General features: G+C 49.1%; 5 protein-coding genes across 5 annotated transcripts; 1 reads left to right on the top strand and 4 right to left on the bottom strand.

The window, feature by feature from the left end:
- Nucleotides 1–785: 785 nt before the first annotated feature.
- Asppvi_001359 (KH domain-containing protein) lies at nt 786–1,973 on the bottom strand (the record flags this gene model as incomplete). The annotated part of the gene is made up of 2 exons (XM_043297656.1): nt 786–1,480; nt 1,586–1,973. The coding sequence occupies 2 exons, from the start codon at nt 1,971–1,973 to the stop codon at nt 786–788; spliced, it is 1,083 nt and encodes a 360-aa protein (XP_043153591.1).
- Nucleotides 1,974–2,875: 902 nt separating this feature from the next.
- Asppvi_001358 (alcohol dehydrogenase family protein) lies at nt 2,876–4,279 on the bottom strand (the record flags this gene model as incomplete). The annotated part of the gene is made up of 6 exons (XM_043297655.1): nt 2,876–2,978; nt 3,059–3,180; nt 3,240–3,704; nt 3,763–3,870; nt 3,957–4,080; nt 4,143–4,279. The coding sequence occupies 6 exons, from the start codon at nt 4,277–4,279 to the stop codon at nt 2,876–2,878; spliced, it is 1,059 nt and encodes a 352-aa protein (XP_043153590.1).
- Nucleotides 4,280–5,117: 838 nt separating this feature from the next.
- Asppvi_001357 (putative Yippee zinc-binding protein Moh1) lies at nt 5,118–5,528 on the bottom strand (the record flags this gene model as incomplete). The annotated part of the gene is made up of 2 exons (XM_043297654.1): nt 5,118–5,351; nt 5,430–5,528. 2 exons carry the CDS (start codon nt 5,526–5,528, stop codon nt 5,118–5,120), a joined length of 333 nt encoding a protein of 110 aa, XP_043153589.1.
- Nucleotides 5,529–6,546: 1,018 nt separating this feature from the next.
- On the bottom strand, nt 6,547–7,929 carry Asppvi_001356 (uncharacterized protein; the record flags this gene model as incomplete). The annotated part of the gene is made up of 1 exon (XM_043297653.1): nt 6,547–7,929. One exon carries the CDS (start codon nt 7,927–7,929, stop codon nt 6,547–6,549), a length of 1,383 nt encoding a protein of 460 aa, XP_043153588.1.
- A 314-nt stretch (nt 7,930–8,243) lies between these two features.
- On the top strand, nt 8,244–10,808 carry Asppvi_001355 (GTPase-activating protein GYP6; the record flags this gene model as incomplete). The annotated part of the gene is made up of 5 exons (XM_043297652.1): nt 8,244–8,384; nt 8,607–8,765; nt 8,837–9,354; nt 9,414–9,556; nt 9,616–10,808. 5 exons carry the CDS (start codon nt 8,244–8,246, stop codon nt 10,806–10,808), a joined length of 2,154 nt encoding a protein of 717 aa, XP_043153587.1.
- Nucleotides 10,809–11,702: the final 894 nt, after the last annotated feature.

Raw genomic sequence — 11,702 nt, 5'->3', positions numbered from 1 at the left:
ACGGTTCAATCAGTTGAGGTCAGGCGTCAGCTACCCAGATACACTCATTTGCTCACTGCAATCCATTCCATTTTGAGATGAATTAGCTTCGTAAAAAACCATTATTCTTCTCTTGATCCACGGCTAACACGATGAGCTCATGCGGACACACATGTTGGGTGGTCTTGTCAAAGATGAGACACCAGGGTGAGGTAGGAAACAGGAGAAAAAGCCTCATGATATGTGCTTATAGTATGAAGCATAGAGGGCAGTTGCACCGGAGAAAAGCCATTTAAATGGACATGATCCATCGCGGGTTAAGTGTAAAATTAAGGAGCAATACTGAGATCCGATCTTGAGAATAGGGAGTTAGAGGACAACGATATTGCAGCGAGCAACTTTTCAGAGGAGACGTGAGCGGTAGAGGAGGAGCCAGAGAAGAATTTGGGAACGAAGATGTCCAAGAGAGGAAGCTGGGAGACGTAGATACCGAGTATCAGTAGATAGTGTCATTCGTTTTTCTGAGCTCGAAAGTCATTCAGCATGAGGCAACCAGTGGAAGGTCGTGAGGTCCATGTAATTGATAGGTACGTGCGCTCCACCGCACAAACTCTGTGGCTTGCCTGTAATTAAGGCAGCTGGATAGGATGTGAAATAATGAAATCGACGAGATGAACAAAAAGAGGCACACGAAAATGAAAGCAAGACATTGAAGAAAAAAGTTCCTGCTCCTCTGAATAGGCGGGACACCTGTGACGGAACAGGCGATTACGTGTCAAGCCATTAAAAAAACCATATAGGGGCATTTATTCCTGAGGCAACTGGCTACGGCGAGTCTTCTCGGCTTCGAGGTTTTCGTACAACAAGTACAAAGCCTTCTCATTAGCCTGAGCGCTGCCCATGATTGTGAACATGCGTTCTCCGGTCTCATCGTGAGGCGCTTTAGCGATGGAAATGCGAGCTCCAGAGCTTCTGCGAATCTCGGTGATTTTGCTTCCACCCCTGCCGATGATGCAACCGACCATGTCCGCTGGGATACTGATATTCTGAGTTTGAATTTCTTCGCCGTCCTCAGTGACAAGGGGATAGCCGCGGTTGGAGGTATCTGGATTAGAGCGTCTGCCGTAGCCGCCGGATTGGCCGTCGCTGAAATCGGCGCCGTTACCGGTGCGGTTGTAGGGACGACTGTTGTAGCCATTGCCCACGCTGCTCGTGTTCATCGAGGTAGATCCGCCAACCGATGCACGAACGGCAGGGTTGTAAAGAATTGTGCCGGTTCCCCGCTGCCAGTCATCGATGAGGCATTTTCCAATCTCCCAAACAGCCTTCTCAATACCCTCTGGGGTTCCCTGCACTTCCACGATCCGTTCGGTGGACTGAGGTAGCATTTCCTTCTGAGCAACCATTCGCACACCAGAAGCATCCTGGATGTGTTTGATCTTCAAACCTTGTCGACCGATGATGGTTCCCATTTGATTGTGGGAGATCAGGAGGCGGACAGCTAAGCACTATATGTTAGTAAATGGGGTTCAAAAGGTGCACAAGCGCCTGCTTAGAATATTCATTGTAGAGGTCCGGATTCCTTTATGGTGAAAGGGGAACATACGATGAGTTCCATTGTTATTCACAATACCACCCATGCCCATTTGCGGGGCTCCTTCAAGCAAGCCCTTGGCCACCAGGGCATAAGCCCGGGCTGTACCTTGCAGAGGCCCCGTGACGGTCAAGACACGATCATGAACACCAGGAACGACTTTGCTCACGCCAGCCTTGACACCGGTTTCATCCCGGAGATCGGCCACATTTTTACCGGCTTTGCCGATAATCACGCCAGCTTCCTTAGAGGAGACGATGGCGCGGAGGGTCAGCATAGACTGCGCGTATTCCTCTTCAGTCTTCGGAGTGACTTCCATGTCACCCTCGTCGGCGACATTCATGGCATCGGCCATCGTCTCGTCAACCGGAGGGGCGTCGCGCATCTCGGTGGAGTCCATGGTTTAGAAGTGGAGATGAGTGATTGATATAGGTCTTGGCGGGTGTGGTGTAGAATTCGACAAAAAGCTCCTAGAATGGGTCGTTCTATTGCTGGTCAGAGAATGCGTTCAAAACACTGAAATGGTGACCAGTGGTTCCCTCCAGAACGATCATGATGAGCTCATGGTGCGGAGAGCATAGACAGACCCCAAAGAGAACCAAATTTGATGTTGATACGTGCGCATGGAGCACCGAAAAAAATGAATAAATGTAAGGGATATGTCCTACCTAGGAAGGATAATCAAGGTCGAGAAAAGATGGATAGCTGATGAGGAGAGATGAGACAGAGTAGACGAGGGTATAACGGCGGACAAAAGAGGTGTAGGAGGGTGTCAGTCGTTGAGCTATTCAGAGGGGTTTCGGTGCGCGGGGGAGGCGGAGAAGAAATCCCAAGAGAGACAGGGAAACGGAATGGTGAAAAAGAGGAGGAAGGAAGAGAAGGAGAGGAGACGGAGAGGAAGAAGAGAAGGAAATGGAGGGATGGAGTGGGAGAAGACGGTAGATAGAGGAGAAAGAGGATAAGTTACTGAAGGGAGGGAGGAGGAGGGGGTGAGGTGAAGAGGAGGAGAGGAAAGAAGACGAGAAGAATAATAGAGGAAAAGAGGAGGAGAGAGAAGTGGCACTTTTTGGGTACGTGGTTTATTATTTTACTTATTACCTTACCTTACTGCGGGAAGGCTTTGCTTGGCTCTTATTGGGTTGGGATTCTGTTTGTTTTTGGCAGGCGGAGATGAAGTTTGGTCACGCTTCATCTATCTAGGTTAATATTAAGAGTACCTCTCTATAACCATAGGCATCTCGCGCCATAATCTCCCAACAGATGGGTGAATCTTCCACCGTCCGGGCGGTACGGATACTATTTTCATTTATCAGCTTCGAAGATGACCTTTTGGACTTTCATCGCATTGAAGAGCTCGTAGGCCTCCACCGCTCGCGAGAGGGGCATGATATTGTCGGTCATGAATCTGATTTCTCATTAGCCAAACCAGAAGTCAAACAAGCATGCTTCCGCAGGAGGTTTTCACAAAATGATGCGCAGACATACCCTAGCAGATGCTGGTTCTTCTTTAAAACCTCCAACGCAGCCTCAGAAACAGACCTGACGGGGCATCTGCCCATCTGGACAGTGAGGTTCTTTCCGTATGCCTCGCTCCCATTCCACGGAATCTTGAAAGTGGTTAGGACCGTGATCGCTCTTAGATTCCTGCCTGCTGGTAGACACTCACCTCTCCGTTGTGAACTCCCACACTGCTGAGAATACCCCATGGTCGCAACAGATCAAATCCAGTCCTCAGCGCTGGGCTAAGACCAACCACCTCAATGACAGCATCCGCTCCTCGCCCATTAGTCAATTCTTTGACGCGCTTGCTCAGCCCTTCTCCGTCTGTCTTGAAGTTCCAAGGCTCGGCACCGAGCGACCTGGCCAGTTCAAGTCTGGACGGGACAGAGTCAACAGCCAGTAAATGCTTCGGTTTGAACTCCAGTGCGTTGATCAAAGCACACATTCCGACGGGGCCGCAGCCAATGAGCACGACAGTCTGCTCGGAGATCTGCTCTTGCGTCCGTCCCTTGAACGCATTGCTAGCCGCAAAGTAGCCAGTTGGGAAGATGTCGCCCATGAGAACAAGGAACTTTTCGTCTATCCCCTCAGGTGCTTTAATTGCACTGCCTTCTGCATTCGGAATCCGGACCTATGCGGCATTGGTAAACGCCTTAGCAGAAGCCATGGCGCCAGCAAAGAGCACTCACATACTCCGCCTGTCCTCCATCCAAGGCCTCGCAACCGAACAGGACATTCTCCTCGCATCGGGAGGAAAACCCTTGCTTGCAGTAGAAGCATTTCCCGCTGTTTTTAGACTATATCAACATGTACTCCGTAGGCTAAAACCGACCAATAATCCCGTTTCTGATGTTACATACCAAGAMGTTGTAAAGGCGCTTACAACCTTATCCCCCTTCTGAAACTTCTTGACAGCTTCACCAGTCTCTACAACAACACCAGTGAATTCATGGCCCATGATAAACCCCGAGCCAGAAGGCTCAATGCCACGGTACGTATGAAGGTCGCTACCATGACGCCGCTCAATTAGCACATATACGATCACTACCGTAGCAGCGGGTGTACTCACCTCCCACAAAGGGCAGTATAAGTGACCTTCACGACGATATCGGCCGGATCCTGAATTTTGGGCACTGGTCGTTCCTCAACGGCCACTTTGAAGGGCCCGTGAAACACTACCCCACGCATACTATCCTTGGTGGCCATGCTGTGTCAATATGACGAGCTACTATTCCATGTAATGGGCCTTAGTGGTAGACGTCTATATAAGAGTTAGTCTTGAAGAAAGGGCGCGGATTGAATTGAAAAGATTGTCCTGCTCCACACCGATAACGGCAGTCCCTCACGTATTGTTCTTTGATGCGGGGCAGCGTCCAGCTTGCGGGTATTCCATTTAAGACTAAAACTAATAGAATATAAGACTCAGGACTGGCTTGCTTCTAGTAATGCGTCTTCATAAATGTGTATACAGTTGTTTCCGTGCAGGACAATAATGATGCAGGAGATGGTATTGGCTTACGACACTCTTTTAGCTAGCGAAAACAAAGAGTATTGAAATGTCGTCTCATGCGATGCGTTGATCTTGAAAGCCATTTATCCACGCAGACAATATATGCATGCTACGTGAACAGAACCGTAAGTTATCTGCAGTTTGATGTAAAGCTACGACCTCACCGGAAAGTCAGACTGCAGTAGACAATCCAGGGTGGTAATGTAGAATAGGTAGTACCTGCATCTACGCAGGTACGATATATAAAAGGGCTATGAAGAAGAGCCGTCTGACGGTGTATTGATATAGGGAGCCTCGATTGCGCCCTAACCTGCTGTAAACGCCTATGCAGTTTGAAACGGATGAACTCCAGAACGCCTTGTCCAACGCCTTTCCCCTAAACACCACACTAGAACGCTCAGTCGAATCAGTCTTTGAAGATCTGAGTCACACAACCTCCTCCAAGTCGTTCATTGACGACGTTGCTGTCAGGTAGTTGAATGACCCTTCTGTCGTCAAAAGGACAGCCCATCATCGCAGAGTGGAAGCTGGCTATCAACACACCACACATAACAATTCTTCCTCCAAAATGAACTTTCCTTCCTTGTATTTCTCACTCGCCTCGTACGCTTTGTCGTACTTCCACCCTACTAGTTCGGCGCATTGCCTGCAGAATATGTCTCGGACGATATGCCTTCCGGTGGTCATGTTACGCTCCACAGCGTCGGAGTGGGTTACATTGACAACGGTGTTGAACAAGTACGCCTTGCCATGTTGGCCACGGAAATTCTGCGGTAGAGATGAATGAATCAGCAGATGCATCAATAATCATGTAACAGAAAAGAACCACGACACGGTAATACTGACCCGACTGATGATATCATTGTAATCGGCAAGGTGCGTTTTGCATTTCTTGCACCCGAATATTTTGTTGGAAGTGAGATAGACGTTGTACGCAAGACCCATGGTGACCTGTATCGCTTTGTCTTCCCACTACCACCGACCTCTAAAGAAAAGTCCTGGAGTGCGAGCTCAACGACGATAAGGTGGGTAATCCGTAGTTGCCTCTGTGTGTGGGTTTGGAATAACTCTGACGGAAGCGATCAACGAGTTATACTGTTGTTCCGGTTGCCCGCTCTTCTTCACAAGAAGTTCCAAACCTGATAAGAACCCCACCAACAATACTTATAGTTGACGTGGCTTCAAACCTGATGGGATGGAGAGTTCAGGAAGATACGCTCCCCGCTTTATAGATTGACTGTACAAGTTTGGAAGAAGCAAAGTATATATGGGGCAGTGCGGAAACAGCGGCTGCAGCACCGGGTGAAAGGGATCATGTATGTTGACCACGGTAGGCAGTACCAAACGTTCTAAATTCTTGCTTCAAGGTAAGCTATTAGGAAGATAAGCGTGACCAGCAAAGATGTGATACAAATGACGCGGCAGGTACAAAGTTGTACACAAGGTACAGAGGCAGGGAAAAGGAGGCGTAGTGATCAGGCTCATTCCAAGCTGACACTTAAGTACCCCCGCACGGGAACAAGGTCAAGTACGTGACACAGTCAGGACGCCCAGACCAGCCACCACCAGTGGCGCAAGAGCAGCCACGCAGCTCCTGATCATTTAACATCCTAAACCACCTCTTTCATCTTCAAGAACTTGAGTGTTCATTGAGCGTACCTGAAGTTCATTTTTTACAAGTTCCCTTTGGTTTTGTATGCACGTTGGTTTCTTATCTCTGTTATCGGACTACATACCGAGCTAGATTAGCCCAAATGATATGTCAGCTCGAGCAATCAACTAGGTACCTTGAGCTTGCAATGAAACGTCTGATGCATGCCACATACTCTGCACTGAGAGACAAAGAGGTGATGGCGCAAAGAAAGTTTTGCCATAAACTAAAGTGTTCTAACACCCGCTAAAAAGTTGCAAATCCTAGAGATTCGGAGAATGTGGCATTCTAATCATGGTCTGCTTGGCATTATTATCGTCGAGCAAGAAGGCCCATGTTCTTTTCCCAAAATTCCTTGCACTCGCTATGACCCCAGTGCTCAACCCACCATTCTCCGAAGCTGTCTTGCACGTTCTCATCGACTTTTGGCAGCCTCTCATCACGCTTCAGTCCGCAAAGTGCGCATGCGTGAGGGGCTTTGATGGCTCCCAGGGCCGCGGTGGCTGTTATTACCCGAGCATTTTCTGCAATGGCCTGGATGGGCTGTTTTCCGGATGCCTGGATCAGAGAATTAAAGAGCGCGGCTTGATCACGCCACATTGTGAGCACGTCGACAGCCTCCTGTTGTTCCTTGATGCTCTCGTTCTTGTTTACGGTACTGAGTTTCATTCCGCCTGCCTTCCCTGAACGTGCGGGGCCTATTCGCATGCTTTGACTCAATATTGTATCTCGTTTCCACCGCAGAGTGCGACCAGCAACTACTCGTGCAACCACCTTCAAAGTGCAAAGCACAAGAGCTGCGGCGGTCTCGAGCTGGTCTTCCTGTTGCAGACCTCTTCTCGCCGTGGTAGCTTCTTCACGAAGTTGCTCAAAAAGCCTGGGAAACAACTCCAAGAGAACAGACGGCGGGGGTATGTTTGTAGGACGGATCTGAGACTCGGATACCTTTTCTCCCGGCATAGTAAAATTAGAAGACGTAAGGACGGCTGTCCGAACCTGCGGGATTTTGCCCTGAGGACTCATTGATCCGGAAGAGCTTTGGAGCTTCGCTGGGTTGATCTCTGCAGGTGGCCCGTCAATGAATTCACCCCAATCCTCAAACGAATCGTCCTGCGCAGTGTCGGGTACAGCAATAGGACCAACGGCCTTAATATGCGACCTAGGCCTATCAATCGTCTGTCTGCAAACGGGCTTGCTGCTGACTGGTAGTTTCGAGTCCGCAATTGATAGAGAATCCATCACGTCAAGCAGCGTAGAAGCCTCTTTGGGTCTACTTTGACTGTCTCGTAGACTATCCTGCTGTTGAAAGCGTGCTGCTGACTGGCTTTTGCCTGGCGCTGACTCTGCGGATTCAAATTCACCCCAGTCCTCGTCTTCATCCTCGTCATCGGGCATAGGCTCCAAAGTAGCGTCAAATAATACGTTACTTCCACCGCCATAGTCTTGCAACTTTGGAAAATCCGTGCTCGAGGCTAATGCAAACTGGTCTTCTGGTGTCTGTGATTGTTTTAAATGTGACGAGGGGGCCTGATCTTGAACATCGTTTTGAGGATTAGAGGAGACCACATCTTCTAATACGTCCAAATCGGGGATCAGGGAGTGTGCTTGCGACTCGGGCCGCCGCTGATGTGAGACATTTGAAGGCTGCGCAGATGGTGCCTTGTATCCAAATTCGGCGAATAGGTCTGCGGACATTGAAATAGAAGGCGAGAATAACAGTCACTTCGTAGGTTTAAAGAGTCCTTGTGAGCAGGTGGAATGCTTTCAACTCTCAGTCGAACTCCGAGAAATGTCGAAAATTGTCATCCGTACCAGTCATTATCTGCTGTCCAACCCACCAGAATCTCTATGGTGCGAATTCGCTTCTCGAGTCTATATAGATATTGTAGATCATTGCGTGGTTTCAGGATAAGATGGCGAGGATTTGGAGGATCTTGAGGCGACCATACGATCATGAAGAAGTAAAGCGCATTTCCATATGGTGGGGATTACCGCCCGCCACCAAAACAATGATCGGCCAAAACCAAGGCTCCATTCATATGATCCGATCCGCATCACTTGACAATCCACCTTCCGTCATCGCAAGTCTGCTCACTCAGACATCGCTGCTGAAAGCCCTTTGGAGAGATGAGAACCCTTTCGGATACAAGGTACGATTGCCTGTAACGCCAGAGGAGAAGACTTGCTAATGGTTTCTCCAGACAGAGATGGGATACCCTGTTACGCAACAATGCTACGCCCTCTGCCCTCCGAGATGCGATCAAATCAGAACAAGGAGACAGGTTATGCAATGACGGATTGAGATCTGTCTGCTGGAAGGCATGCAGCCGCAGCACTTGGCAAGACGGTCAATTTTGCTTACCTGCCTGCAGGCGTTCCTGCTGTTCGACGATCTCGATCGCTCACAGTGGTCACGACGGACATCCGAGTCGCGGGACGCATATACCGCGCTGAAAGCGCACTATCTCAAATACATTGAGCATCCAGATGATTTACCGTCAACAATTGACCCACTAGCGGATGATGAAGAGGTATGCTACTTCTAATCGGCTACCGTGGCTTGTCATTACTCGCACATCTGACATGTGTTTGCTCCCAAAAGTCTCCCTGGCAAACTCTACGACATGATGAGCAGATGAGAGCGGATATATCCCAGGATGTTGACCGATGCTTACAAGAGAATTTCTTCTTCCGTGAACCCGCCACCAAGGCGAAAATGATTGATATTCTGTTTATCTATGCAAAGTTGAACCCGGATCTGGGTTATCGACAAGGCATGCATGAGCTATTGGCACCTATTCTGTGGGTTGTTCACGGGGATGCGGTTGATGGGAAGGTGCTTGAGGAGCCCTCAGCTAAGGAAGAGGTCGATGATTTGATGCTGCAGCTGCTCAATGTTAACTATGTTGAGCACGACTCTTTCGCGTTGTTTTGCTCGGTTATGCAAACTACTCGAGTGTATTATGAGCATAACAAGGAACGCTCTGCCAACGGTCAGATGGATGAGATACCTATTGTCAACCAATGTCAGCACATTCATCAAAACCTCCTGACGACAACAGACCTCGAGTTAGCCGATCACCTACAAGCGCTGGAAATTCTGCCTCAGATCTTCCTCACGTGAGTGGACGAGCACGTCTACTTGTTCAACCGAGAAGGTTTGCTAATTTTTCAGGTAGTCGGTGGATGCGCCTCTTATTTGGTCGTGAATTTCCCTTTCAAGATGTACTATCTTTGTGGGATCTTCTCTTTGCCGAGGGGTTGCGGCCGGAACTTATAGAGTTCACATGTGTTGCAATGCTGCTACGCATTCGGTGGCAGTGTACGTCTAAGACGATCTTCATTTATATGTTTGTCCCTTGATATGCTGATACGCCTTAGTATTGAGCGCTGGATATTCGAGCGCTCTGACGACATTACTTCGCTATCCCTCCCCGCAACCGCACTCGCCACAGGCCTTTGTGCACGATGGTCTCTATCTGGAGCAAAATCCCACACCAGAAAGAGGCAGATTTCTCATCTCGAAATACTCGGGAAAGCCACCCGATCCTACGAAGACTCTCGATAGATCAGGAGAAAGATTCCTTTCATTGAGACGATTCCAATTGCGTAACGACTCTAGAGAACATAGCCAAACAACCTCCCCTTCGAGATCACCCGTGAGAGGTAGTCCCAAGAGTTTCGAAGGTCTACTCCAGGATTTCTCCGAAGGTCTTCAGCGACGGACTGAATCATGGGGTGTAGCCAAAGCAGTGCGAGGTGCAGTCAACGAAGCTAGGAGAAACATGCAGGCGATGCAGCCTGAGAGGCTTCCGCGTACTACCCTGTATGATAGCACTCCATCGGCGGCGCATACAAGGAACCTCTCGAGACCCGAGGAGCCAGAAAGGGTGACCAATCTCAAAGCTCAGATACAGACCTTGGAGGAACGAAACAAATCACTGGCCAAGACACTCGGTCAAGCTCTGAACGACATACGCACTCAACTGATGAAAGCAGAAGATATCAAGGCCACGACTGCGGACGCCCTGAGACAAGCTCTTACGCAGATTCAGTCTGTTCAAACATGCCTGGAAGACCCTTCCAAGGCTTTGATCACTGCTGCCGAATGTAAGAGTGCGGCTAATGATACCTCTCTGAATGTCCCTTCTGACCCTCCAATATCCACGGACAAGAAGGTCGAAGAAGGAGGGGCAGAAGAAGGGCAGCAAGCCCCAAGCGATCCTGGAGAGCCATCTGTCTCATCTGTCGCAGTGGAGTCTATGCCTCACAAGTCGCCGTCGAGTAGCAAAGCGCCTTCATCACTGCCATTAAGGCAGGCAGTTCGCCCATCTCTGGCAGATTCCGAGTTCTCTTGGATGCTTGGCGGTAGCCGGCATCTTTCCAGTTTTGTCAGCCCGGCGTCGGTACCGCCGGAGGAGACTCGATACGGTGACACAAGGAACAAACCCCATACACTGTTTGGCAATGGAGCCGCTGAACATCAAAGCTCTCAGGGCGAGCTCGATAGTCTCGCGTTGCGAAGCCTTGGGGGCGCCAAGGTTCAAAACCAAGGAAGCGACAGCACGTATTAGGAGGATGGCTTGCAGGCTGAAAGTTGTCATCGGGGACGTTCCGTCCTTCATTTCTCTGAATCTGATGCATAATTGAGTGGTCGGTGGAAGCATAGTAGAACCTAGCACTGCTTACATTTACACAATGTCATCTTACAAGAATCATTCAAATGAGGGCGAGCTCCGTTCAGAGAATAAGTCTACTGTGCATCTACTTCGTAGTTAGTGTGGACGAAGGCTGTCGGATTGTAAATCTCCAGATTGCCCCGATTGGGCTTCCATGTGTGCCAATCACAAGGATAGTTCACAGTTACCTTAGTCTGCGGGCCCAACCTACAAGTATCTCTCTGGAGTGGCCCCTGAAATATCCACTGATCCACTGTTAATAAGAGAAACAGGAGTGTACGGAGTAGGCTGATCACAAGATCCCAAACATGAGGGGTCAACCGGTCGAAAGGCCTGTGGAGGGGTGAAGTAAATGGAACCAAATTCCACCAAATTATGCCGAACACTACCTGATGTTATATTATTACTGGGGGCCATACCTCTCTACTGTGGCGTGGACTGGTATAACCTTAAGGACTCCGTACCGGGAAGCTGCCAGATTACATCACCATTGATTGCTTTGTTCTTCAGATGGAGAGAGAGAATTGAATCTTCCTGGACATATCCTACCCAGGTTCGAAGTATACCAGATTGATCAGTCTTTCTACATCATCTTGGTCAGTTCTTACTGTCAACTCTAAAGTTTCACATCTCCCGTTGCCTATATAGGTACAACCTCGTATCCCATACTCTCAATTGTATATTGCTCTCCAATGATTCTGACATACCAGTTGTACCCCACGTGCAAGACTAAGAACAGGCTAAAGAAAACACTGTGCTGTGCTCATCCATACAATCAAAGAGAAGCCC

The sequence above is a fragment of the Aspergillus pseudoviridinutans genome (genome assembly GCF_018340605.1).
Source record: "Aspergillus pseudoviridinutans IFM 55266 DNA, scaffold_1, whole genome shotgun sequence".
NCBI lineage: Eukaryota > Fungi > Ascomycota > Eurotiomycetes > Eurotiales > Aspergillaceae > Aspergillus > Aspergillus pseudoviridinutans.
Note: the sequence above shows the minus strand (reverse complement) of the source record. Positions and strands in the feature narration are given on the sequence as shown.